This window comes from Puma concolor, chromosome E4 (assembly GCF_028749965.1).
Source record: "Puma concolor isolate L17-30 chromosome E4, mPumCon1.1.hap2, whole genome shotgun sequence".
NCBI classification, from domain to species: domain Eukaryota; kingdom Metazoa; phylum Chordata; class Mammalia; order Carnivora; family Felidae; genus Puma; species Puma concolor.
Window position 1 is genome coordinate 8783516 of NC_141683.1, and position 27895 is coordinate 8811410.

At 45.7% G+C, this 27895-nt stretch overlaps 1 protein-coding gene and 1 long non-coding RNA gene across 5 annotated transcripts in view; one reads left to right on the plus strand and one right to left on the minus strand.

Moving 5' to 3' along the window:
- The window catches only part of PBX1 (PBX homeobox 1), a 298333-nt gene that overhangs the window by 259783 nt on the left and 10655 nt on the right, over nt 1-27895 (plus strand). For 2 of the 4 annotated variants that reach the window (XR_015246429.1, XM_086694765.1), the window contains 2 exons: nt 6143-6255; nt 7658-7747. Coding sequence is in view for 3 of the 4 variants with exons in the window: in XM_086694765.1 (XP_086550891.1) it covers nt 6143-6255; nt 7658-7747 (203 nt within the window). In the remaining variant the exon portion in view is untranslated. The remainder of the gene's footprint in view (nt 1-6142; nt 6256-7657; nt 7748-27895) is intronic. The other 2 variants (XM_086694767.1, XM_086694766.1) reach the window with 1 other exon arrangement.
- On the minus strand, nt 22151-22995 carry LOC147572448 (uncharacterized). The gene is made up of 3 exons (XR_015246431.1): nt 22863-22995; nt 22325-22396; nt 22151-22241 (listed from the first exon to the last, which is right to left on the minus strand). It is a non-coding gene; the product is annotated as an uncharacterized LOC147572448 (long non-coding RNA).

Consider the following 27895-nt stretch of genomic DNA (forward strand, 5'->3'; position numbering starts at 1 on the left):
TGGTTTTACTTCAGTGAATATGCATTCCATCACTAACTTCAGAGTTCAGGCTAACGTAATATATTTTGGGGTTTGCCTTGTACCACCAGTGCTGAATTTCCATATGTGAAAAAAACTGTCAATAATACATAAAATCTAACCTTAGTGTTTCTATGCTATGGAAGGCATGTTGGTACTTTTTTTTTTTTTTTTTTTTTTTTGGTAAGGGGAAACCAGAAATCGTTCCTTATTAAATAGTTGTGGTCTCAGATTATGTGGTATTTGCCCCCATAATGAAACATGTGCATTGATTTTGGTGGTTTGGTGCACATCTAAGAAAATTGATGCCTCCAACTTGAAGGGTCACAAATTTAAATATGTTTGACCATGATAGGATTATAAATCTAATTTCTACCATTTCTGGGAAGTGTCCTTGACCCCAAAACTTGTTTGTTCGCTAAAGTAAATTCTCTTTCTACCTTATGGTGGATGGTTATTGGAGACGTGTAAAGCTCCATATGCTAACATCTTCCGTGAGCTTCTAGATGCACTAATTTGTTATCATAAGGCTCTCCACGTCACTGGCCTGTTCCATCATAGCCTTGTTTTGTTTAAATGGAATCACGTGTGAAGAGTGGCCCGAGCGTTGTAAGCATGGACATGGTAAGACAATGTAGAATTCAGTCTAGTTTTATTTTTCCCAGCATGCCAGGTTGGGTAACTCTGAAGAGCGTATACTTTTTGAGGTTTGTGCGTGTGTATTTCCTTCTTTCCCCCTCGTGGCATGATTGACAAAGGATCAAGGCTAAGAGGTTCAATAACCAGAGAGTTTCCTTCTTCCCCATCTGGTCAACTATTAAGCCTTTCAGACTCCAGCAACACTTAGTTGAATCGCACTGCGAGGCAGACATGTTCATTTGTCTCTGGAAGAAGTACAATCCTGTCAACATTAGCAAAAACACACTCAACACTCCTGCAAAGGTTATCATAATGCAAAACAGATATCAAAATGACTTTTTCCTGTCCCTGATATATCTGCATTGCAGATGGTTGAGCATGATTTATGACTAGTCCCTAGAAGGGCCCTGTGGACTCCCTTCATTACTAAAGCCGTAACTTTTTATTCGTTTCTAAAGCACTTAAAAAGAGAAAAGTAAGCATTTTAACCTCCCCCCCCCCCACTCTGGTTTAAGAATTATGTTGCCTCTCTTGGAATGTCAGTCAATGATTACAGTTTTCTAAGGAATTTTACTGGTAGCTTCAACTTATGTGACTCTTCTAAGCACAGAGTAAATTATCATGGAAAATTTGAGCTAAGCCGTCCATTTGTGCCTAAGCTGTTGGAAACAATATGCAGAGGAACCCCTTTGTAGTGCTTTTTTTTTTTTACAGCAGAGACAAAAGAAAATACTACTGTATATGTGCAGTAGCACGGAATTTTCATTCATCAACGTTTTAACAGAAAAAGTCTTATGGGGGCTTTTCTGCATTTTCCTTCGCTCTTAACACCACCTGTATCATTGCACAGATAAAGTGAGAACTTTAAAATGTTCAAACTTTTCACCTAGGGTGTTGATAATCTTGTATACTAACTAGTTCTTTGATAATTCCAAAGGGTAAATGATCATTGAAACAGATAGGAGTGTTGAATAAGAGGTTAATATGTGAAAATATATTTTGGCTGAGTTTGAAGTCTAGAGATCTGGAACCTGGAAACTTTTTATATCCTTCATATTGAAGCAGGGTTTTTTTCCCAGATGCTTTACTAAATATAAATACTCATTTTTACGGCAAAAAGGATACTTTGCAAGTAAATCTTCTTCCCTCTAGAGGCTTTTGTGTAGACAAGCAGTACTCAAGTATCTTTATTTAGGTCACTTCTGAATATTCCTATTTGTTGATGTATGCCTGGTCTCTTGTTTCCTTAAGCATAATTCGTTAAAATCACTTTGGGTGAAGACCGGGGGCGGGGTGAGTAAGCATTTACTTGGCGTGTTTCATATCTGACACCAGCAGAGTTGGGCAGAACGGATGGAACAAAAAGGAAGAATGGAAGGATGACAAGAAAATGAAATCTTCACACACACACACACACCCAACACACACACACACACACACACACACACACACACGAAAAGGCAAAATGGGGACCATTTGAAGCAATAGTTATAACCTCAGGTCCATAATCCTGCAATCACCTGGGGGAACTCATTCTTAGTGTCCTATTTTTTGATGAGATTATAAGAGCAAGAATCAGATCTCGGAAAAACAGGGCCCCTTTTGGAAAGTCAGATGATCTTCTAGGGAACGTTTTAGCATCCAAGAAGGAAGAAATTGGCTTGTGCGTTACAGATGTTTTGCTGCCGCATAGCATCAGCATTGGTATTTTATTAGATACTGTGATTAGCCAAGCAACCCCAGGCTCATTGAGGCTCAGGACCCCCTCCCACGATTCGAATTCTTTTGCTGGCTCTGGGGCGTGTGTTAGGGGCAACTGCGAGCTTGGCCATCAGAGTACTTCCTCTGGCACTATTTAGTCAGTGGCAAACTCTAGTACATGTCTGTGCTACCCCTAATAGAGGTTTGGTGTTTTTATGGATTGGGAGAGCATGTTCTTATTAAAACCCCTAGATCCTGGCTTCGTAAGAGAAGTTTACGTATGTAGGACCCACAGAGAGGAGGTAGCACACCCAGAGAGGTTGGCCAATCCTTAATAAATCCTTAGGAACTTTTACAATTTTTTTTAAAGCCAAGCGAAAGAATTTATCACACTGATGTTTTCTGCTGTGTTTTTTTCTTCCCTTAATTTCTACGTTAGAAAATGAAAACACAGCCTGCTGGAATTGGAACTCTAGAACCTTGCCATGTGCGCCTGCTAAAGGGATGTCACACTGAGCCAGACAGCCTCTCCCTCTTGTGCTTTGTCCTGAGTAGAAAGTGGCAATGATTTTTGGAGTTTGGAAGGGGACTAATCATGGAAAAGAGAGAAGCAAGCCTGAGATGCAGCGAAGCTTACGTCTATCAAAGACGCCCCATCTTTTGCGCCTCCGGATGGTGTAGGGGTTCCAGTCTGATCAGCTACCATCTAATTTCTCTGAAGCCTTGATTTCAAGGCTGCACAATTAGGGTAATACTTGTCACACAGCCACTTTATGAAAATGCTATGGGGAATAACGAGCCAGTACTTTTAAACACTTTGCATTCCTCAGCAAGGAATAGTAAATCCTCTCTTATGCTACGTCATTGGTTCTCATCTGGATGAACTTGTACCTCAGGTGACATTCCGTAATGTTTGGAGACATTTGGCTGTCCCACTTTGGGGAGGTGGGTACCACTGGCATCTGGTGAATAGAGGCCAGGGATGTGGCTGACCACCCTCCGATACATAAAGCATTCCTCCACAAGGAAGTTTCCAGGCCAAAATGTCAATAGAAACCTGGCTTTAAGTTTAGACTTGATCGTTAGTATTCTGGTTTTCGGATTATGAAGTTAATTGTTTTGTTTTGGGTTTTTTCTGAACAAATTTAAGTCTCCTAAAGACTCTCCAGTAGCAATGCAGTCTTTGGGAAATGATCTTCCGAAAATGGATGTTAGCACATCTCCGCCTTGCCATATTTGCCTGAGCAAATGCATTAGAATCCGTAGGTGACCCATTAGTTCTTGTCTGTCTAGTGGATTGTAGATTTAGCTCTGTATATGCCCCAAATATCTGGATGACAGCTTAAATGAGCCAGTTGCCTTCCTTCCCTCTCCAAATTCGGAACCTTTTAACTGGCAAGCACGTCTCAAAATGCGCTCTTAGTAATTGCTGATTCCCAGCCACCTGCAGGTAAGGTGCCTGACAGACCTTCTCAGCAAGCCAGGTAATTCTGTGTTAGTTCTTTGAGAATTCCGCAGCACCGCTAAGACTGCCTGTTCTCTATTTGTCAAGAAAGTCCGTCTGCCTCCGGAGGCTGGCCGTTCTGTGAGACGTTTTTTTCTAACCTCCAGTCCAGGAGAAGAACGTGTCTTCTCCTCCTTACTTAGAGTCTCGTGTGGGCTTCTGGCTGCCTTATGGCCGTGTCAATGGCACGCGGCCTCTTCTCTCAGAAAAATCAGTGCCTCTAGGTACTTATCAGAGGGTCGGAAGCCATGGTAATGTTGTACATGGGTGTACGGACAATAAAATGCAGAGGCAAGAACACAGGGATCATTCCTGCAATTACTGCTCTGATTCAAATGCACTTGTACATGAAGGACATTGATATGCGCATATTTATTTCCATGTACACTCGGCAGCCAGACATATTTACAATTTATCTATGCACATATATTTTTTAAATCATCTGTGTCAATTGCGGTGTGTATCTTGTAAATGGCACGTTCCGTACCTTCATGGTACCCAGCACCATTGCAGCCCTGTGGGGCTTTTCTCCCATTCCTTCGTTTGCGTGCTAATTTCCCATAAGCCATCAGCAAAGCATATAGAGTGTGGGTTTATTATGTGGTATTTGATTGGGAGAGAAAGAAAATCCCTGGGCATCAAACTGAACATTCTCGGAGGAAAAACATCCTGGTGTCATACAGACAATTCTCATTCGGGGATCTGGGAGCTGACTGTTCTCTGTTCTGATGCCATCTACGCGGGAGCACGCGTTGTAACAACGAGTACAAAATGGCTGTTATTATTTGGGTTCAATTAAAAGAAAGGTTTGAGAGGGATGTTAAGTAGGACATGTAGGTCCGGGAATTATGTACCTCAGCGTGACAGTGTGATCTGTGCTGCACCCTGCTTCACCCACACGTTGGGGAGATTTGCGCCACATTACTGGAAGTTGAGAATCTCCCCAAGGAAACTGTTGGGTTCTTCAGAATGGCTCCTGCCTTGGGAGGATGGGGATGCTATGAGCGGTTAGACATAGCACAGAGTGGCAGAGTTCAGAATTCATTGCCGGTTAAGGGACTCTTCCAGGGCACAGAAAGAGCCTTCTCTCGAGCTCCAGGAGACAGCCCTCTAGGAGAGCGCAGATCCCTATCTTGGGAGATGAGAAAGTGTCAGAGCTAGGGCATCATTGCTGGGTGATCCCACACGGATGATGGCTGTCAGAGTGTGAGGGCAAGGGCGCAGTTTGAACAAGACAGAGTTGGAAGTAGAGTGGAACTGACCTGGGTCCCTAAGGTCTCTCCTTTTCTAGGCTAATGTCATGTTTTAACCAAACCTTGCACGTTGAGCTTTCTTTCCTAATGCGCTGAGCTGCACGATGACTTCAGAATAATATGAAGCTTCCCCACGCCCTTGTGTTTCGGCTGCGGGTAGGCTGGGTTTACCCCAGTGCAACCTGGGTGCTGCCTGAAGGCTAACTGCCTGGGAGAAGGCTTCTTCTCTGGGAGGTGAAAGCAGATGGCTGACTGCTTTTCTTGAGGCCCACTTTTATTATTACCATAAGTGTTATTATTAGCATTTCGTATTCCGTGCATGCTTCAGAATTCCTGGCCCGTTATTCTGTGTCCCGTTCCTCCGTAATGGCGGGCGGCAAGGGAAGCAGGTGACCATTCTCACGTCTTCTTGCAGTCCTTGATGCTCTCCCGGGCTGCTTGCCACCCAGCAAGGAGCCCGACCTTCTTTCCAGAAATCAGGAATGTCAATGGACTCGCGTCCCAGGGCCAGCCCTAACGCGTGGCACTGCTTTCATGCATACCCCACCCGGGGCTGCTTCCCACATGAGGGCAGATGGGTTGGCAGTGGCCTGTTTGAAAGCCAGCCGAACAGCAGCTCATGTGCCCCAACATGGTGGCACCGGCCCAAGTTCTTCAACTGGTGGAGAACCCCTAGAGTTTAACGGGCATGAAAGAGAGGTCTCGGATCTGGAGACCGTCTCCGATTCGCATAGACTAAGTTGAGAAGAAGAAATGTCCCCTTTCTCAGCTTGAAGCTGTCAAGGGGACACAGTCCTATTGGCAACTTGCAGTAAGATGTGGCTTCCCATAACATGGACGATACACACCCTTTATCGCTTGCTCTGTCCTTCATGCTACTAACCGGATTCTGTTGATATTATTTTTATTTTAGTGTTTATTTGGGGGGGTGTCGCTTTGCATGTCATTCTTCCTCTTGGCTGTTAGTTGCAGGGGTTGTGACCCTTTGCCTTTCTGTGATTCAGGTGCCTCACTCTTTCCTTTCCAGGTTCTTCCAGTTCTTTTAACATGTCAAACTCTGGAGATTTGTTCATGGGCGTGCAGTCACTCAATGGGGACTCTTACCAAGGGGCCCAGGTTGGAGCCAACGTGCAGTCACAGGTAGGGACCCAGCCAATGTGCCACCAGGTGAATGCATTGGAGTCCCAGAGCCCTCGGTCGTATTGGCACTTGCCAGTCTGTCCAGAGAGAGAGAGGGAGATGGTGAGAGAGGGAGAGATGGGCGGGGAGAGAGAGAGTGAGAGAGAGAGAGAGAAAGAGAGAGAGGGGGGAAAGGCAGAAACACAATCTTACCAGCAACCAAACCAAAACAAAACAAAGACAGCCATGGTCATGGGGAATCTCGTCCACACTTTGTGAATGCATTTGGCTCTGGCTTGTCAGCCACACTGGGAAAGCAGGAGAAAAGCAAGCCCAGGGTGAGGCGACCAAGGCCCATCGGGCACGTGGAACCAGCAGCGTATTCTTTCCTCACTGAAGGGAAGGGAGGAGGAGTTCAGTCCATTGTCTCACGTAGCAGGTCTCCCTCTTGGTCGTGGGCTTCCCACACTCAATATTTGCCAACTAAGGAGGTAACTGATGAGTAGGCAAATGCCTTCGTATCTCCTGTTTTTGTTTCAAGCTGTAAAAACACCCAGCCATGTTGACTAAACTCATCTTCTCAGTCATCCTTGAGGTCAAGGAACTTGGGTTTCTGGTCATGAGTCAGAGCCCATGTTGGGAAGCAAACATCAGGTCGTGTGGTGTAAACCCTTGGTACCCATTAGCAAGCAGCCCGCCTTCACTACGCCTCAGGAAGCCACCCTTCGGTCTCAGCACAGAGCCTGCTGTGAGAGGGTAAAGTCGAATGCCCTGGGTCAGGGTTGCTAGGGAAGTTGGGACCACCTTAGCCCACCCTCCCACCCTGCGTGTGGAACAGGAAACCCTACATGCCTGGAAGAGACCACCTGGCCAGTGATTCAGCCCCTCGCTCAGGGAGCTGCCTGGGGACAAGTGTGAGGAGCCATGGTCAGACTGGCCAAGCGAGCGAACAGCTGGCCGTCATCCGAGTCCTCCAAAAGATGGCGTTAGTCACAGACCGCTGTGTCTGTGCGGTGGCTGCCCCAGCCCCCTCTAGACAGAGCCTTGACTTGTGTGGGATACCAGCGAAGGAGAAGCTCTGGCGGGTGATCTGCACGACAGGGGGGGTGTGGCTCCTTCACTCTGTCCCCGCTCCTGTCACCCGGTCCCCGCCGTCTCATGCAACGCCGTGAGTCAGTTTCAGCGGTGGGAATCCCAGGTTTCTCTGACCATTCTCCCGTCTTGCTCACTGAACTCAGAAAGGAAAACGGATTTGGCAGATAGAGAGGCGGCCTCCTCCTGGCGGGCCCCTCCCGGGGAGGTTACCTGCGTCACGATCGCGTGAATGTGGCGCGTCCACGCGGTCGCCTGCTTGATGATTCTCTGCCTCCCTTTGCCTGCGTCTCCCTGACTAATTGCCTCTCTGTTGTTGTTCATTGTTTAGGTGGATACCCTTCGCCATGTTATCAGCCAGACAGGAGGATACAGTGACGGACTCGCAGCCAGTCAGATGTACAGTCCGCAGGGCATCAGTGTAAGAAAACAAGGCTCCCCCACCCTTTGTGTTTCTTCTATCATAACCAATTATTTCAAAGCCACAGGGCTTGGAATGCCACTTAGTAGGACTCGTCTCAGCTTTATGGTCACCTAGTTTCTTGTTTCTGTATCGGCCACGCCGTCGGCAGCGTTCCACCCACACAAAAAGTGGCGACTGGGCAGGCTTCACGCAGGCAGCTGGCGTCTAGGGCTGTCACACGCAATCAGTGTTCGCATGGCACCTGCGGCCACTCGCGTTCAGCCGAGAGGAGCCGCTAACCAGGTGACACCTAGCACAACAGTGGTAGGAAATGTCGCCACAAGCAGGGGCCTGGGGACCTGGGTGGGAAAACCAGTAGCCAAAATCCATTGCATCCAGGTCTGTGGTCTTAAAAAAAAAAAACAAAAAACAAAAAACAGCCTTTCTCCAATCTGTCTAAGGACGAAAAGAAAAAAAAAGAAATTAACTCAGAGGCCGGGTGCGTTGAAGGGATGGGGAGGGGTGCGGACCATCTTCATGTTCTTGGGCGCGCTGGCGGCTTCTGACTAGCATGAAAATTCATAGCGACAAGCTGTGTCGCACAGAGTGAAATCGATCAGACAGACACAAGGAGAACCGAATGTAGATTTGGGACAGCAATCCAACTTGATTTCTCAGATCAATCGTCCGCTATCTCAGCAGCGGTGACAGCAAGCTGGGACAAGAGGCAGCCTGGAAAAGGACGCTGTTCTTCAGATCAGGGGGTCATTTCCTGGGCTTTTAGAGGTCACAGAAAGCGCCACCAGAACCATTGGCTCAGAACTGTAGAAGAAAACTGTGGTTGATTGATGGTGACGATTTCTTGTTTGTTTCTGTTGTTGTGATTCAAATGCGTTGGGAATGGAACGAAGGAAAGGTAGGCATGACATGTTAATGGCGTCCTGGTCTATACTCATTGAGGTACAGTGTCTGCAGTGAGGGAGGTGATGGCTCCTTCCAACCCACATGCGTCAAGTCAGACATGACTAAGCCCAGACTAGAAGGAATCAATGGAATACCAACTGGTTCATCACAAGGAATGGTTGAAAGAATTAGGAGTTCTTAGCCCATAAAAGAGAAAATGCGGTTGGTATATAGTAATTTGAAACACGTTATTTGTGGGGAAGATTGGATTCATCATGAGTGATCAGAAGGGGGGAAGGATAGAAGCCCTGGGTGGAAGATTCAGGGAAATACATCGCATTTCAACAGTTGATGGGCCTTTCTCACAGAGTTACCTGGAGAAGGGATTGGCTTCCTGGGAAAGTCAAGATTTCCCCGTCATCAGAGCACTCAAGCATGGCGTAGCTAGCTACTTAGGATGTCAGAGAAAGGAGTCAAGTACCAGGTTTAAGTGTCTTGGTGACTTTTAAGGCCCCTGCCAATTAGGAATCCTTTATTTTCTACCTACGTTTGGCGGGATCTACTCTGAATTTGTATGATATTTATCAAGTCCCTCTCTGGCAGGAGCTGGAGGAGGTCAAAGCTAACCCTATTGAATGTAGTCTGGGCAATCATGGCAATTTTCCAGAAAGAATTTCCAGAACAGAGACATGCTTCTCTTCTTAGGCTCCTACTAATCATTATTACCGTATTAACGGCTGACTTGCCAGAAACCTGCTCAGAGAAATACAAGATACTTGGTGGAAGACTGTGTTCTCAAAAACGGATGCCAGCTCAATGAAGGTGCCCTGTGCTCCTTTGTTGCGGGGGGCGGGGGGAGGGGTTTCAAGCACATATGCATTTATGCGTTTTCTGAAGATAGGTTTTTTTTTTTCCAGAGAAAGCTTCGCTCTGTGTAAGTGGAAGACAGGAACATGAGGAAAGTACCAGAGGGTGGGGACGAGAATATAGGCACACTGAAACAAGGAACTGCAGAAAGTCTGTGTGAGTGGGCAAGAAATGGGCTCCCACTTCTGCTGTGTGGTATCTTTCTTCCTAACTGGGTAGTGCAGAAGAGGGTGCCACTCAGGCTCTGGGTTGGGGGGGGGTCAACATTGACCCCTCTGATGTTATCTGGTGGGCTGGGAATCATTTCTGCAAGAGGGTAACCAAACATGTGCAGACAATTATGTCTGATTACATAAGCTGCCCACAGAAACTGGGCTTGAAAATGCCACTCGAAAGAGTCTGTGGTTGTGCATTAATTTTTTTCCCTGGGAACCATGTTTGTTTTATTTCTGGGCCTTCAATAGGCGGGGTAAATGATTCAAAGGCTGATCGTGGAGGATGCGTGCCTTTTGGTATCCATTTTAAATTTTCCGTGGTGCCACCTGCAGGAGACGAAACCGGTTAGAGCAAGCTGTGTTTTCAGACCGTGGTGTTCGACACGGACCCGTGTGTACGTGCAGAGTGGGGCTCTGGCTGCCAGGAGAAGAAAGAGGGAAGGAGGGAGACAAGAAGAGATGAGGGCAGGAATGAGAGGTTCGAGCCAAGAAATAAAAATAAACAATTCCCAGACCCAAGGCAGCAATGGAATTTCCAGCTGGACTCTGGATTGTGTTTCATTCGGCACAGGACATTTTCTGGGCAGCCTTTATCTGCTCCCCTGGCTGGGTTTGCATAGCGCCCGTTTCTTATCCAACCAACGTCTATTTTAAATCCCATCAAGTTCAGACCACTTGCCTTTCGGTGAGCCCAGGTGGCAAAGGCGTGGAAGGTGGCGGAAGAGCTGGGAGACCCTGGCCCTGGTCACTCTCGTGTGTCCGTGGGCAGGCATCGTACCTCTCTTCCAGAAAACAGGGCCAGCACTTCCCACCCTTAAAACCCCAAGGGCTGCTTCAGGGAAAATGAGAAAATAAGGAGGAAAGGGCTTGGCAAAGTAGAAATTGTTCCACACAAATGCAGTATGAAATGTTCTAAGCGATAACGTTCTAATCTGACCTTTTTTCTCCTCTTGTGTGAGCAGTTTTTTACAGTAGGTAGTTCCTAGTGAGGATTGGTCAGGACGCGGCTGTCACTTTTTTCTCTCCTGGTGGGAAGCCACGCTTTCGAAAAGGATGTAGGGTTCGCGAGTCCTGAACACCCCCTTCCTTAGCGGCGGTGAGCTTAGGTCCCCTGTGCTCTCAGACGACAATGGACAACACGTAGCAGCTTAGAGGGGCTCTGAGGAACAGAGGGAGGTTATTCTACTTCCCTGTCAATCAGACGTACTTAGATCACGTTCTTCTCTTTCCTTTCTCGCTGCCGTTGCCCTAGTTCTAGAATAGTTCATTGGCTGGGCCATTTCACATGACCACTTTCTAGTCACTGTTCTTGCCTTCAGTGTCTCCTTTCTCCTGCATACACCCTCTGAATTTTGCCATTCCTTGCCCGGAAATCACCAGCGCCGGTCTGCTGCCTACCTAAGCGAGTTCAAACCCCAAGTCTGACATCCGGGGTCTCCCACACTCTGGCCCCAACCTACCTGCCCTTCTACCTCATCCTCCTGACATCCAGGTAGAATTTGGTTGCTGGGCAACATGGTCAGTTCATCGTTGCCTGGTTACCCACATCCCCCTATGTTCGCTCATGGCCACCACCTCCATAAATGCCCTTCATTCCTGTGCCACCTTCCCCAGGCCTCCCCACCCTCAAAAATCCCTTTTGCTTCCACAGCCGTCTCCTCGTTGCTGCCTGTGTTTTCCTCCTTAGCCCTTCTCCCCTGCTTCTCTCTGCCTCATCACACATACCCTGCCTTTGCGTTATAGATACGTGAACAGACAGACCTACTTGGTCTTCGTGTCTTTCACTCCTGAATATTTCCTAAATATTTCCTAAATGCCTGTATTAGTTGCTCAAAACATGTTTGCTGATGGATGAATCAGGTAAGAGAAGGCAAGTCGCCACTGGATTTACAAAGTGCACTCAGTGGCCAATATCCACATCTTACATAGCAGTAAAGTATCTAGTAGTGATTTTTCTTTTAAATGCTTTACTAACCCACAAATATCCCGTGTTTTTAATTCAGAAAGTTTCTCCAGTCTGCCCTATAATAAAAAGTTTCCGAACTTTTGGCCAGTGCGGATTCTCCGAGAACATGATTCGCATTAAATCCATGAAGCTGCATAGTGATGATATTGTCAAGAGGATGATCCCTTTGAATTCTGCAGAACTTCTCCTGTCCTCAGAGAAACCCTATGCCAAAACCTGTTTGTGGGATACCATCCATAGTAGAAATAGAAATCATTTCTGGTGGCCTTTTCTCTTTGTCATCTCTACCAGATGGGGCATTGAAACCTCCATGGACAGACGTGTTGGGGGTAGAAGCAACTTGAAATTGGGAAATTTAGATCCTTCCTGTGGCTCTGCTTTTGATAAGTGGCATCGCCTCTGCATTTTTGCCTCGTGTATAAAGTTTACCAGATAAGCAAGCTCTAAACTCCCCTTCTAAATTCCATAGTTCTAGAGTCCTTCCAGTATGATCTTTGGTTCCTCCTGTCAGCTCCAGGGATGCCCAACTCCACTGCAGCCTAGCCTCCCTGGACACCTCTTTGGGTAGAGTTAGCCCCTGCCATTCCTTCTAGCCTCCCCCTCTATCCCCTAAAATTGTGTCTTGAGGTCCTAAATGGGAAGGAGGAAGAGCTTTCATTACATAAACCTTTCCCTGTGAATTCTCAGAGATCCGTGGAAGCAGAAAGCATTATTCTTCCCGGGGCGGAACACTTTATTTTTAATTATTTTCAAATGTGAGTTAAGGGAGTGAGTTCACTCCAGCCAATTTTAAATGTAAATAGAAACCCCTGGAAGAAAAAGAGCAACCCCTGTACGATGTTTCTTATTCAAGAGTTTTAGTGAAGGTGGAAATAAAGTGTTAGTGTTCTCTCTGTAAAGGCAGGGCGCCATCAATGTCCGTTTATGACAGAAACATCCCGTGAGTTTTGCTTTGTGATAATTACAGGAATGGAAAAACAGAGATGAAACTTTTCTCTTTGGAAGCCATAGCATATGTATTTTTGTTTGGGTTTGCTTTTCTCCCATGTTCGGCAAAGGGAGAAAAAGGACACTTATTGAGGAAATAAAGAAAATATAAATCTTGAGGATGAAAATAGCATCCTATTGAACACATTGCAGGCGCTTAGATATCAGAAGGGTTACTTGGTAATACTTGGCTGCGTGCCATCATTTTAATTTTTTCTTAACTACTTCGGAGAGACCTCCCTCCACTTAAAGTATATATTAATAAGACGTTGCCACGTGTGAAATTGTAGGACTGGGAAGTTAGGGCGATAATTAAAATTCATATTCAAATCTTTAAAAACTCATTTTAATTATATGAAGTTTTAATTCTTCTATTTTGCCAAGTGGAATTTGAAATGTGAAGGTACAAAGACATATCCAGATATGCCCCCTGCTTACCTGCCTTCGGGTACCTTCTGATGCTGCGGTAGGGGACCAGTGAACAGGCCCAGGCTGGAAGGGTGAAGGGAGTGATGAGAATCAACAGGTCTGAACATGGTGAACCAATCTTCAGAGGGTTTGAAGGCAGCAGGAATGGGGTAGATGGACTCCTGCCTTCCAGAAGCTTCCAGCCTGGCTTTCTTTTATGGCAGAGTCAAAAGGAAACAGAGGAAGCCCCTTTAGTTTCTTATCTGATGAGGCCTTTAAATCTTAATACCATATCAGCTCAGCATTTGAGAAGGGAAAAGCATTTTATTTGAGCCCACAATAGTTGGAGAAGCAAAAACAAATCTCTTAATATTGTAATTTCCTAGGCATCCATTGTTTTTCCTCCGTGGCCAGGGGAAAGCCCTTAAAGGTACAGAAAACGAATGAGTCCAAATTGTCCAGTGGCATCCTTACACACTCATGCACTCATGTGTTCATGTATTCATCTGTGCATCTGTCCGTTCATCCATCCATCCATCCAATAAATAAGTCAGTATTTTTGACCTTGGCGAATGAGACGACATCCTATTATATCCAGGTCAGGTTGGGGAAAGCCTGTACCTAGATTATGTAAAATCCTGATGCCTGTCAGCACATGTTTTAGTTTTCAGTGTCATTCAGCACTTTGTGACCAGGTTTCCTGTTCTTGGAACACTCGAACAAGGGAGCCAATCTACTCTGAATTTTAGGAAAGAGAATCTGAAAGTGAGTTCTACAGCAGAACAGACGGACCCAAGACCAACCAGTGTAGTTTAAGAAATCTACCTTCCTCCATACCGTGGTCTTGTAATACATATCCTTTGTTCTAGACACTCCTTATCTCTCTGTAGGAGTAGTCACAGAGAAATCTCTTGGCCTCAAACCTAGTTCCAAGCAAGATCACATCCATAGTGTGTGTGGTTGTGTGTGTGTGTGTGTGCGCGTGTATTCTGTTTTTGCCACTTTCCGCCTGTGTGACCGTGGACAAATCGCTTTCCCTCGATAGGACTCAGTTTCCTGAACTCTAAAAAGGACAACTGAGCTAGATGTCTGTGGCCTCTCCCAGTATCATATGCTACTTAGAAAACATGATATTTCCCCATTTCCAGGAAAATACAACTAGAAGGGAAATCGTTTAGAGCTATAAATTAAAGAGAAATTTGTCTTTTTGAAAAGAGTCCCATCTGTGAGATGACAATGTACACCATGCTGTTCTCGTTGGAATTGGTAGTTTACAGGATCCTGTCCAGTCGGGCCCACATTTGTCCCCATAGCCATGCTATCCTTGGGCTAGAATCTGGTCAGTTTTTCCAGACTCAAGCCGGTCCCGCTGTCTGCTCTATAAAGAAAAAATTCACAACCTCAAAAGGACAGTTTGGTTTTGCAGTTGCTCCTGAAAGTGGCCGGATTCCTCTAGATCTCAGTAAAAATTAAGCTAATTAAATTGCCTGAATTTAATTGTGGGAAACATTGGCATTGATAACTGCTGATGGCTCCTTGCCTTGTGGGAAGGAGTTCCATGGTCTTAGCTTGTTTTCAGACAAAAATGTGAGACCTGTGTCTTAGGTAATCCAGTTGTTATTTTAAGATTTGGTACCTTAAAAAAATCTCTACTTCAGAATCTCTATTTGACTCTATTTGAGTTTGAGGAAATTTTTTTCCATCTCTCTAAATATTCGATGTTTATATTCTGCACTTAGAGAATAAGGCAGAAGGCGGGGGACTGATTTGAGTCTAGAACAATTAACCATATAACTAAATAAATGAGTAGATGCTTTATTAAACAAATGTTTGTTGAGAACCTTCTAATATCCATCATCATAAGACATGGTTCTTGCACTCTGTGAAGTCACAGAACCCTAGAAAGGCTCGGAGTTCATCTCATTCCATCCCTGCTTCTATTTCAGTGCTGTCCAATAAGTTAACCATGAGCTACGCAGGGCTGCTGAGCACTTGAAATATGGCTAATGTGACTGAAAAAACAAATTCTTAACTGTATCTAATTTGAGTTAATTGCAATTTAAATAGCCATGTGTGGCTAGCAGCTACCATATTGCACAGAACATTCTAGATGCCCTGCCAGTCACGGAGTAGCCACCAAAGGTGGGATGATAGTGTTGAATCAGCAGCCATGCCATGCCGTGAAAACAGGAGACTTCCTGACACAGAGCCCAGAAAAGCATGCTTTCTGCTTAAATAAGCCTTTCCTAATGTAAATAGAACTCTCTATTAAAAATTAACCGTGCACAAGAAGTTAACTGCGATTAGCATAATATGCTTTAAACAATGAAATAATATGGAGGGAGATTTAAAATGTAAATATATAGACGGCACATTTATTACGGCTCTATTTGCAGTAATTTTCAACTCTGGCAGCCATTAGTTCATCTAACCTGATCATTTTCAAGCCTAAGCAGGACGTGTCTTTGAGCTCCTCTTGAACCCTTTCTTTACATCCAAAAACCGTTTGGAGCTTATAGGAGGTCTCATTTCTGTTTCACATTCCCCAGGTGCCCAGAGCCTTCTCTGGTGGCCGCTGCTGAGCTATTCCTTCCTCCCTGACCTGCTGGCCTCTTCAAAGCATGGCCTGCAGATCAGCAACCTTGGCATTGCCCAGGACCTTGTGAGCTCGGGCCCCCACCAAGACTGTTAAATCAGATTCTGTGCTTTAATCAGATTCCCCGGTGATGCCTAAGCACGTGAAGTTTGAGAAGTTCTGCTCTAGCAAGAAGCACATTTAAATGCTGCTTAGGATTCACCCATGAGAAGGGATTATGTTGTTTTCCTTGCATTAAGGATATTACTTTTAAATTTTCCCCCAATGTTTTATTTTCAAGTTTTTCTTTTTTTTTTTTTTTTTTTCAACGTTTATTTATTTTTGGGACAGAGAGAGACAGAGCATGAACGGGGGAGGGGCAGAGAGAGAGGGAGACACAGAATCGGAAGCAGGCTCCAGGCTCTGAGCCGTCAGCCCAGAGCCCGACGCGGGGCTCGAACTCACGGACCGCGAGATCGTGACCTGGCTGAAGTCGGACGCTTAACCGACTGCGCCACCCAGGCGCCCCAAGTTTTTCAAGCATACAGAAGAGTTGGAAGAATTTGACAGTAAAACCAGTATACCTACCACCTATAATTCTGTCATCAGTATTTCACTCTGCTGGCTTCATCATGTATCTGTCCTTGTCTGCATCCTTCTGTCCATCTACCAATCCAGCTTACTTTCTCTTTTTTTTCTTTTGTTTAATGTTGATTTATTTTTGAGAGAAAGAGAGTGTGAGTGGGGGACGGGGAGAGAGAGAGGGAGACACAGAACCTGAAGCAGACTCCAGGCTCTGAGCTGTCAACACAGAGCCCGACGCGGGGCTCGAACTCAGGACTGGTGAGATCATGACGTAGCCCAAAGTCGGACGCTTAACAGACGGAGCCACGCAAGCACCCCTCAGCTTGCTTTTCCTGATGCATTTCAAAGTAAATTGTAGAGAGCAGCACAGGTTTGCCTAAATAAACATTACTGGGTATGTGTATCATTAACTAGAGTTCACTATTTGATCACAGTTTTTTTTCTCTCTTTCAAGGTAAAATTTTACACACTTAAGTGTGCAGAGAAGTGTACGTTTTTTTTTTAAGCTTTGACTATAGTACATTTGCATAGAAGTTTACTGCCCTTACTTTCTTGTGTCTGTCCCTTTCTGATAGTCCACAAAAACAAAAACAAAGGAAAAAGGACAGAGCACAAATTGTCCATAGAATAGTCTGTGTTTCTCCAGCCCATCAGATGTCTCCCTCGCCACCACTCGCCCCCTCGCTTGACCTGAGAGTCAGACTCTGCTAAGAAGTCCACCTTACATCAAATTGGATGCTTTATTCGACACCCGCCTTAGGTTCGGACTTGATATCACTGCTTTTTTTTTTTTTTTTTTCAACTTTTTTTATTTATTTTTGGGACAGAGAGAGACAGAGCATGAACGGGGGAGGGGCAGAGACAGAGGGAGACACAGAATCGGAAACAGGCTCCAGGCTCCGAGCCATCAGCCCAGAGCCCGACGCGGGGCTCGAACTCACGGAGCGCGAGATCGTGACCTGGCTGAAGTCGGACGCTTAACCGACTGCGCCACCCAGGCGCCCCTAGATATCACTGCTTTTAAAGGGACTTGTGTTCCCTTTTCCATAAAACTTTTGAAATACATAAAAACAGACACTAATGATATTTGAAAATTATAGTGGATTTCCTCGCTTAGAAGCTTTTATATATCCCCTCTTATCTTCTGCCTTTTTCTCCTTTTTCTTCTCTAGCCCCCTTAACTTGAAGTCCAGTTCAGAAGCCAAATGTATACAAACCTATTATCTTTCAAAGCCGCACACCCGTCCAAAATTATTCCTCCTTAGGGAAAGTGACCTGTCACGGGAGTGTGCAAGCCCATCTTCCGCCAACCCCGAGACTAAGGGGATAACCGGAGGGGGTGAAACCCAGAGGAGAGAAGCTCCAGGCCCCTCTCATGCCAGAGCTGGGAGTCAGAGAGATCTGCTGAACACTCTGTGCCCTTTCCGAGGGGCAAGGGAGCCAAGGCACAGCTAACTCCACACTTAAAGTTCTGAGGCAAACCTGACCTTACATGAATACCTATACTGAGAATACTAACTTGGAACACTTAGTGTGTGTCCTGATACAGTCTAGTGTTTTTATTAACACTCTCTTCTCCATTTCGTGGATGAGAAAACAGACAGAGAGATTAAGTCATTTTCCTCAAGATCCAACAGCCGGAAAGGGCTAGAGCCTGGATGTGGACCCGGCCAAGTGACTCCAAAGCCTCTGTTCTTTCCCTCTGTCCAGAGGGAGCCTTGAACCTCTAGTTCTTATGTTAAGTAAAGGAAATTGGCACGATCCTCCCGCTCAGAGAATCTCTTACGTTACCTGGTCATAAATATTTTAGAGCCTGGCTGGTATGGAAAAGAATGAGAACTCAGTTATGACTATTATGTTATGTATCCTTTTTTGGGTGGCACATGGAATGCTTAAGACCAGTTGGTTCTCTTACTAAAATTAAATCTAAAAATCACATAGAAAGTCCTTCCCTGGATGTGGCCTATATGTCTCTGCTGTTGTGTCCTATCGGGTTAACCAACTTAGCCAGGGACCCAGTGATCATACATGAGAGAGAGCAGAAACTTTAGGCCCAGGGTCTCCTCATGGAGAAATTGGGTGGTTCGTTAAAATAGATGGCAAGACTGTTGGAGGAATCTAGATATGAAATCAAGAGAAATCTTTTTTTTTGTTGTTTAACTTGGGGACAGTAAAATAGAAGAAGAGGAAATTTTAGCACCTCAGTAGCTTACCCATGTTAAATAATGGCTTTAGAGGGGGAAGATTAGCGTTAAGAAAAAAAAACTGGGGAAAGGGCACCTGGGTGGCTCAGTCAGTTAAGTGTCTGGCTTCAGCTCAGGTCATGATCTCACGGTTCGTGGGTTCGAGCCCCGCATCGGGCTCTGAGCTGACAGCTCAGAGCCTGGAACCTGCTTCGGATTCTGTGTCTCCCTCCCTCCCTCCCTCTCTCTCTCTCTCTCTCTCTCTCTCTCTCTCTCTCCCTCTCTCTCTCTGCCCCTCCCCTGCTTGCTCTCTTTCCCCCAAATAAATAAATAAACTAAAAAAAAAAAAAGAAAGAAACTGGGGAAACAACTACAGAAGTAACGGTCTCTCCTGGACCAACAGGAAGGATAAGAAGAGATCACCTTGCTTTGCCGCGACTTCTATCGGGACCGTCCCTCCTCTTTGTTGACCCTGAACGCTTGGCATTTTCAGTACATTAAAAACTAAATGCAACAAAGTACAAGGATAGTAGAATAGGAGTAAAACTTTAAAAATTTAAATATAAAAAAGAGTGACACATAGTAAATTCAAAGAGTTAGGAAATATGCCAACTATACTTCCATTAAGAAAAATTCTTAAAAAAAGAGCGAGGAAAGAAGAACAGAATCAGGAAGGACAAGTATACTAACGAACGACAGGGGAACCAACAGGAGGAACAAAATGGTGGGAGAAAGAGGAAATTGCATGTGAAGTGGCAAAGTGAAAGTTAAAGCAATTAGGAAACACAATTACTACAGAGAACAATAAAAACATAAAATAAGCTAGGATGAGTAGTTAAAATAAATAACATCAGCGAAGAACATACTTACAAAGATTATAAAACAGATCAAGTGGTAATAAAATAAGGAAGTGGTATAAAGCCGTGAATTAAAGAACAATTAAAAAACACTAAGGATAGAAAATTAACAGGCTAAAATGACAGTTAATAATTGTATTAATAACTAACACTTACTGACTTCTCATGTGCTAGGCACTTTATATGCATTATCTTATTTAATTCAAGTTTATTAAAACAAGTAGGACATTTCCAAATGGAAACAAAAGATGTTCAGAGGGAGGCAAAACCAGGCATCAGAACAATCACAACAACAGAACGGAAGGTGAGCAAAACAGGCGTGTAGGTATCCGTTCCTGTTCCTTGTCCAGCGTGATTGATTTCGCTGTTGAAAATCTCAGGTACCTGGCCTGGCGCTTCCCACGTAGACTACGGGCCCTGCAGGTGCCTGGTGCTGTAAATGTCCCTTCTGTCCGCATCTTGTCCTACTGAGTTTGGCCTTTCCTACAGGCAATTCCTACCGATTAAAGTTCTCAAGCGATAGAATCCATAGCCCAGAATCTATGGCATTGGGCAAGGATCTCATGATCCCACTCAATTTAAAAGATTTAGCTCAGGGGCGCCTGGGTGGCGCAGTCGGTTAAGCGTCTGACTTCAGCCAGGTCACGATCTCACGCTCCGTGAGTTCGAGCCCCGCGTCGGGCTCTGGGCTGATGGCTCGGAGCCTGGAGCCTGTTTCCGATTCTGTGTCTCCCTCTCTCTCTGCCCCTCCCCCGTTCATGCTCTGTCTCTCTCTGTCCCAAAAATAATAAAAACGTTAAAAAAAAAAATTAAAAAAAAAAAAAGAAAAAAAGATTTAGCTCAGAGTTATCTTCTCCTAGAAGGACTTCCCCGTCCCTGCAGACTGGATCTACGTAGTACTTAGCTCACTGGGTTGGAATGGGAGTTAAACAGAAGGACCCTAGTTTTGTATCCTAGCCTTCAATTCAGGCATGGTACATAGTAGGTGCTTAATGCATGCTTTTTGCATGGAGTATCCTTGAACCTGTAGTCAGGACATTTCTCTTCTTCCCTTTCCCTTTCCCTTTCCCTTTATTTATTTTTAAACCAGCAAGAAGGCCTGTGACTGGATCTTCTGCTTGCCCAGAATCCCCACAAACACACGTATTTTTGTGTTTCTGTTGTTCAGAATGTCTCTCCCACACACAAAAATGGCTGCTGCTGCTGCTGCTGCTTCCGCTTCCTCTTTTTCTTCTTCTTCTTCATCTCCCCCTCCCCCCCTCCTCCTCTCCCCCCACCCCCCGCCCGCTCCTCATCCTCCTTCCCATTTATCACAGCCTAGAATGCATCCTTTACCTCCAACTTCTCTTTCTTCTGGGACAGGTGTTGTCTCTGTGGCCTTGAGCTTGATCCACAGTTCATTCATTTGCCCATTCATTTGATTGGCAAGCATTTTCTTGGAATCGGTTATTACCCAATTACTGCATTGGGCATTAGGGCAGGGAAAATCAAGCAACTCTGCATCTCATCTAAGTTGATTGCTATGTTTCGCCTTCTTTGACCTTATTTTTTGTGGCAAGGGAAACACAACTGATTAACATTCTTCACAGGTAGTTATATTTTGAAGAGAGTTTGGAAGTCATTTGATAACTTTCTCGTCTCTAAGCAAGAGTCCTACTTCCCTCCATCTAAGAAAGGCCTCCGACCTATATTTATTTGACCATTGATTGCACTGGTTTGTTTTCCAGTGAGCTCTGGAGGTTGGCCAAGACCTTTCAAACACACAAGACAAAGACCTAAATCAGATGTGGACTTTCCCGCACACGCTTTGTCTAAATTTTACATTTACTTTTTTTTTTTTTAACATTTATTTATTTATTTTGAGACAGAGAAAGTGCAGGGGAGGGGCAGAGAAAGAGGGAGAGAGAGAATCCCAAGCGGGCTCCATGCCGACAGTGCAGAGCCCAATGCAGGGCTCTAATCCATGACCTGTGAGATCATGACCTGAGCCGAAATCAAGTGTTGGACACTCATCCGGGCCACCCAGGCACTCCTGCATTTACTTTTTATTTTCTGATTAAAAATTAATATTTAACATAGAAAATTTGGAGAATGCAGGAAAATCACATGGAAGGAAGTTACTGCTAACTTTTTGCTCTCCAGCTTTCTAGCATTTTGTGTGTAAGTATGTTTTGTGTAGGTGTAGAAAAGCTATGATCGTATCGAACGTATCATTTTGTAACCTACTTATTTGACTAAAAATATATTATGAATATTTTCCGTATCACTAAACGTTTCTTCTCAAACATAATTTTAATAACCACACAGGAGTCTATTATAGGGAAAGTCCATAATTTACTTAATCAGTCTGTACAGTGGACCATGCAAGCTGTTTTCTTTTCCTTTTTTTCTTTTTTTTACTATTATTAAAAACACTGTGGTAAACATCATAGCACAGAAGACTCACTGTATATTTTCTGTTATTTCCTTGAATAAATTCCTAGAAATGGAATTGCCAGATCGAAGGATATGAACTAGTCTAAGGCTGTGGTGATGTATGGCAAATTTTTCTCCTGGAAACTTCTATGCATGTATGTTTCCCAGCAGCAGTTTACGATCATTCCTGCTTCCTCACTCTCAGGAACAGTGTCTTAGCAGTTTTTTTAATCTTTGTCAATTATCAAACTATAAAACGGCATCGCATTTTTATTTTAATTTAATTTGTATCTCTTTGATTACTAGTGAGATTGAACGTCTTTCATTTGTTAGCCTTGTATGAAATGTTCATCTTTTTGTACCGATTTCTAAGAACTTTTATACAAGGAGGTTATTATCCCATCGTGCACTTTTCCAACATGTAGAAAATAGAGAAAACTCTTCTTTCTCAGCAGAAGAGGGCTCTTGTGGAATAAGGCTCCAGGTCTCATTCTGTCTTGTTTTTGTGGAAAGTTCTTCAGTGTGAAAGGTGGATTTTTATCCTAGGAAAACTAAAGGCAAATCTATAAGTGATACTGGTGTTGATCTTTAAAAAATAATAATAATAATAACCCTGCAATCTGAATTCACTTACCATTTTCTATATTTCTAGTCTGTGAAAGAACTCAGGGCTATCAAGTAGAACCCGAGAGTTTTCTTGGAAAACCTAGAGATCTATTAATCAGTCAAATGTTCCTGGACAGTTTACCCTAACACTACCGGAAGTATTAGGATTCGCCGAGTAAGTCCTTGGCTAGTTTGTACCCCGGATGAAGAAAGAAAGCTACAGACATTTAACAAGCTTTCTTATGACCTTAGCTCGGCTTAGGTCTAAAACATGGTCTTCTGAGTGACAGGCTGTTTTCTGGTAGTTTGGCTGCCGTATCAGTCTCCTGGTATCTTCTCCCGCCACCTGTGAGGGAGCACATTCTTCTGGGCTGTTGAATTTTGACACATCACCGGCGCTGTCCCCCTCTGCCCTCGTGGTTCCATATCAGAGCACGTACAGAAAAGCCAGGTCAGATTCCCAAGCCGACAGCACCAATGGAAGACTCCCACTGCGGAGGTTTCTGGAACAATGTAAAAGGGAAAAAAAAAAATTAAACTTTAAAAAAATCAACCCACTCTCGCACCTGGTTGAGAATCCCAGAAGAAAAGAGGCCACGCCCCAGCATCCAAAGAAGATCTCGGGGGGGGGGGGGGATCCATGAATTCTGAATTCTCCAGTCCATAGGTTGTTTTCAAGCCCTTGTTCTCATTTCTGTCAGTAAGTGGAATTCTCAAAACAACAATACCCTTCCTTAAATAAATCAGTGCCCCATTCTAGCACATTCCCCTCAACGTCCTCTGTCTGCATTCTCCCCTACAGCTTCCCACCATATCCACCCCCCTCTTCTGTGAGCTGTAATGACCCTGCAAACACTAAATGGCATTTGAGTGCATTAAGCAGCAAACTCTCCGGTGACATAGCAATTATGACTCTGAAATAGATTTGGTGCGTCACAGAAGATAAGGGTTTTGAAAGTTTCTGTTGTGATTATAGCCTGTAACTCCCACAAATAACAGGCTTCAAAATAAGAGGCTGCCAGTGGCGCCTTTGTGGCTTTGTCTCAGTGATGGCACGTAAATTGCTATTAATGTCCTAAGTGTACTTGAATATGCCAGTCTTTGGGACGCAGAGTTGGCTCAGTGTCTCTCTCTACATGGCATGTCATTGTTGGTCTGATAATCTGGGGTAATTGCTGTCTCTTGGATGGTCAGAAAAGTGTAAGGGGCTTTAGCTTCCTGTGTGATGGTAAATAGCTTCCAGGTCCACACCATGAGCGCGCGCGCGTGTGTATGTGCGTGTGTGTGTTCTGTGCACGGCTATCATTCATGGTGAAGGTGTGTATACAATCTCTGTGTGTGCCCTGAGTAAGTAAAAGCCTTTCAGAAAAGCCAAAGCAAAATCAGAGGTTACAAAAATAAAATGAAGAACTTGGGGCTGTGGAGAATCAGCCCGTTGGATAATTTATACTGAGAGTTAAAAAAAAAAGTGTTTAAAAATACCCTTTGCTTGCATTATCCAGATTTGGCCATATGAGTAGATGCAATGTTCTGTTGTCTTACACAGCTCCTCTTTTCCAGTAGAAGCAGCATCTGTGTGTGTGTGGACGTGTGTGCGTGTTCCTATATGCATTCTTCAGGTGTTGTGTTTTCTACGTGCGTAGTGGCTCTATGTAAATATGACAAGGTGTGTCGACATTTTGCCTGTTGGTGAACACTGTGTGTGGATGTGTGTTAAGTGTGGATGTGTGCTGGTTTCTGCAGGTCTGAGCGTAGAGGATGTTTATTCAGATATAAATATTTTTCTGCACTGAGGCACCTCTATTTAGCTAAATCAAGCTGAACTTATTTTCCTTGACTCTGCAAAGTTAAATAAAACAGATTTTTAACTCCTGATGTACATCTAACATAGGGACTCCGTAAGTCGGTGGGATGTGAAAACGTTATGTGTCACCGTCCTATGTGCACTTTTAACAGAAATAAGAAAGCAACCCAACGGATGAACTTGGAAACTCACACTACTTCATCTCCCGTGCGAGCTGTGAAAGGGTCACCCAAAACCATCCTCTGTGTCTGAAGCGCCTTACAGGACGGTATTGATTGCGGGCCTTCACAACAGATGACTTAATAAACGACGAAGCTTAGACGGTGCCATCATAGGTCTTGATCTCAGAGTCGACCTCCATGTGCACTTGAGTCGTGTGGTGCGGGGTGCTGGCAGGGTGGCGCCCGGTGACCATGTGGCAGTCGATGGTCTTGTGGTTGGGTTCTGATGGGCACCCCTCGGGCAGCAGTTAGAGTGTGTGCCAGATAAGGTTGGAGGCAGCGACTGGTCATGGAGAGTCCATGCTCCTCCCAAGTCGATGGCCACCAAACTTACTCCACAGGTCTTTGAGCAGGACCCCGCCTTTCCGGATAAGGTGACTTAGGATTAACTAGCAAGATGGCGCTACCCGCAGTGGCATAACCCCAGGGCAGTAGAGCTTGTCTTGTCCAAAACCAAGTTTGGTGAGGTGGACTGAGGCTTAGGAGTGAGCGGTATCAGAATCCCCTAAAAGACTCTTTTGAGGCCGTCTTGTGGCTCATAGGTTCCGGCATCTTCCTAAACAGCACAAAGATTCCCTGAAGGGGAACCACAGACACGAATCCCCTGCCTTCAGCCCTAAGCCACGCTTCGCGTGTGGTGCCCACACGTGTCACACAGCCCGACCTTTTCAAATTTGAAGTGTCTAAAATAGTGGCACAGAGCGGGGACTGCGTTTGGCAAATTCTAGTTTCTGAGTCCTAGTTTCCTCACCTGACAAGTAGGAATAGGAGCCCCCCGCAGGGTTTGTGTACCATTTGAGACTCATCCACCAGAGTAAGAGAATCGCTACCACAATCCGTGCGTTACTGGGCAGTTATCACGGACACCGGCGGCCCGACGGCCTTGCACGCACAGGGCAGGCCGCCAACGGAAGCTTTCAAAGCATTCGTTTCTCTGTTCATCCAACTCGAGGACTTAACCAAGCGGCTCCCGGTGAGACGTGATCCCTGTTCTCTGAGGCCCTGTGGCTGAATGATCTGTGATCTCGTCGAGACTGAAGACGAAAGCCATTCCTACGGCCTGCAAGCCCTGGCATGATGGAGCCCTGCCACTCTCCGGCCCCATCTTGCTGCCTTGGCTGCTCTTCTCCTGGTTCCGTTGCTTCTGGCCTCCTCTCAGTTCCTTGGAGCCTTGGGAAAGGATTCTCTCTCTGCCCAGTGGCCTCTTTGCCCCTCTTTCTACTTGTCTGTATCCGCTCACCTCTGGGCTGACTTCCCAGAAGCCCAAGTGCAATGAGGTCCCTTCTATAGTCTCTCCTCACACTTACTACCACCTAGAATCTACGTTTGTCCTTTTGACAAGTTACCCAATGTCTGTGTCCCACGAGGCAGGAAGCAGCGGGAGAGCAGATGTCAGATGTGTCGTATCTACCACCGTACGCCCCGTGCGTAGCACGGGGCAGGCACTGGAGACATATTTGTGGATCAGAATGAAATGGTGACCTTGAGGAAGAGCCGGTACTCCCACAGACCTTTAAATAAAGAAGAGCTGCATATGGTTAAAAGTCAACATGAAGGGTCAAAAAGTCGGGGGTCCTGGCATTTAGGGAAGTGGGTGATGGTGTGCCTTGAAAGAGGAAGGAGGTGGCTCTCTGGCCAGGCCGTGGAAGATGACGCGGGTTTCTAGAGGCCAGAGGAGAGGGACGGGCAAAGGCCAAGAGCCTCTCGCTGGATTTCATCTGTAGAGCAAAAGGGACCCTCACTTGGGCAGGGGGCGGTCTGTTATTCAGCTGAAACTACTGAAGTCTTGGTTAGCAAGGGTATCTGTTCTCTACCAGGAACGGCTGATTTGTCTTAACATACACAGACCTTTCAGGGCAAAATCTCGAGGCTCGAGAAGCTGCAGTGGGGCCCGCCTAGAAAGGGAGGGCATGGTGGGACCCGGCTGGAAGGTCACCAGGGACTGACCGAGTGGCAGGTGGCAACCAGGGAGGACACCCTCCGCGGTCAGGGGACCATGGAAACAGGGATTCCGGGGCCAGCAGCATGGGGATCATCCAAGCAGAGGTTTGACTCCGGGGAAATGTGATGGCAGGTGGGAGTTGGTGAGCTGAGGCGCTCCAGAGCAAGCTTCGAGTTGCAAGAGCAAGTCACGATCTCGGTCTTAGCCGAACTGGCAGAAATAGCGGGAATTTACACAGAAGCTGGCCGTGGATTTGGCAGAGGTGGCTTTAGCTGCAGAAGAGAAGTACCTGTACAAAGAAACAGGTGCAAAAGGTCAGAGCAGGACAAGCAGCAAAATTGATTCTGAGTTGCCTGGGGTACCCAGGTGAGCCAGAATGGAATCTTTTGGGTTGAGTGTACCTGTTATTCCCCAGCAGGGATGCCCAGATCTAGTGAGTATAGACACTGCACGGGACAGACGTACACTAAACAGTTACTTGTTGTTTATCCCGGCTTTGGGAGGCGTCCTCTATTTTCTCTGGCGGCTCCATTCCCAGATCCCAAGGTGGTAGAAGCTGGATCTGCGTGGGGGTCTCAGCCTCAGAGAGGATAAAGATGGAAAAAGCCCCTGCAGGCCACACAGGGACTGTGTCTGTTCCGTACATTTCCGTGAACCCCACTAAGCCGGAGGAGGCAACGGGGAGGCCAGTCCAGATGCCAGGCCCTCCCCGTGCCCTTTGGAGAACAGCCCTTGTTGACATGGTGAGCTAAGCTGTGGAGCCACGACAGGCAGGATCCAGTGTTTGGGTTTGTTGTTTTTTTTTTTTTTTTTCCAACTGTGTTTTAAAGAAACAGTACAGAACAGTATGAATATTAATCATATAGTTCCTTATTTGGGATCTGGGGTGAAATACCAGATCTCCTTGATGTCTGCTGAGTAAGAGAAGAGTTCACTTCCTGGATGTAGACGTCACCCTGCAACCTGGCACTGCCTCTGCCTTGTCGCTTGAGTAGCTTCTCGGTGCTCACAAGCTCTTTCCGTGTAGTCAGACTAAACCGCGGAGGTCCCGGATCTGCTACCGTGGATCCCTCCAAGCCCACAATGGAGAAGGAACGTTGGAGTGCTTGCCGCTGAATGTTTATGTACTTCTTCGTAGGCCCCTCCAAGAGATATTTATTAAAGTCTGTGCTGTGGCAGGCACTTCGGAAGCAAAGTTCCACAGCCCAGCCGTCGTGGTCTGATGAGTGAGGCAGACATATAGAAGAACAAATGCAGTATGGCCACCCGGGTACTGTGATACAGGTGCATACAGAGAAGGCGGGCGGGGGGTGGGGGGGAACCTGCAGGAGGAAGAGACATTGCCGGGGGCAGATAGGGGCACAAGGATACTTAACCTCAGTCTTGAAGAACAGTACGAGGCATGAGTGGCATGTCATTGGATAAGTGGGGTCTTCAAGGGGAAAGAAGCAGGCATGAACTGACTCCTCTGTTCCGGGAATTTCTTAGCAGCCTGCTAACGGTTGAAGTATGAAACACAAGGGTTGCGTTGGGGAGTGAGCAAGATCAAGGACATTGTGGGCCTGATGAGGACACTCAGCCTCATCTGGAGGCTAATGAGAAGCCACTGAAGGTGAAAGACGGAGATCACAA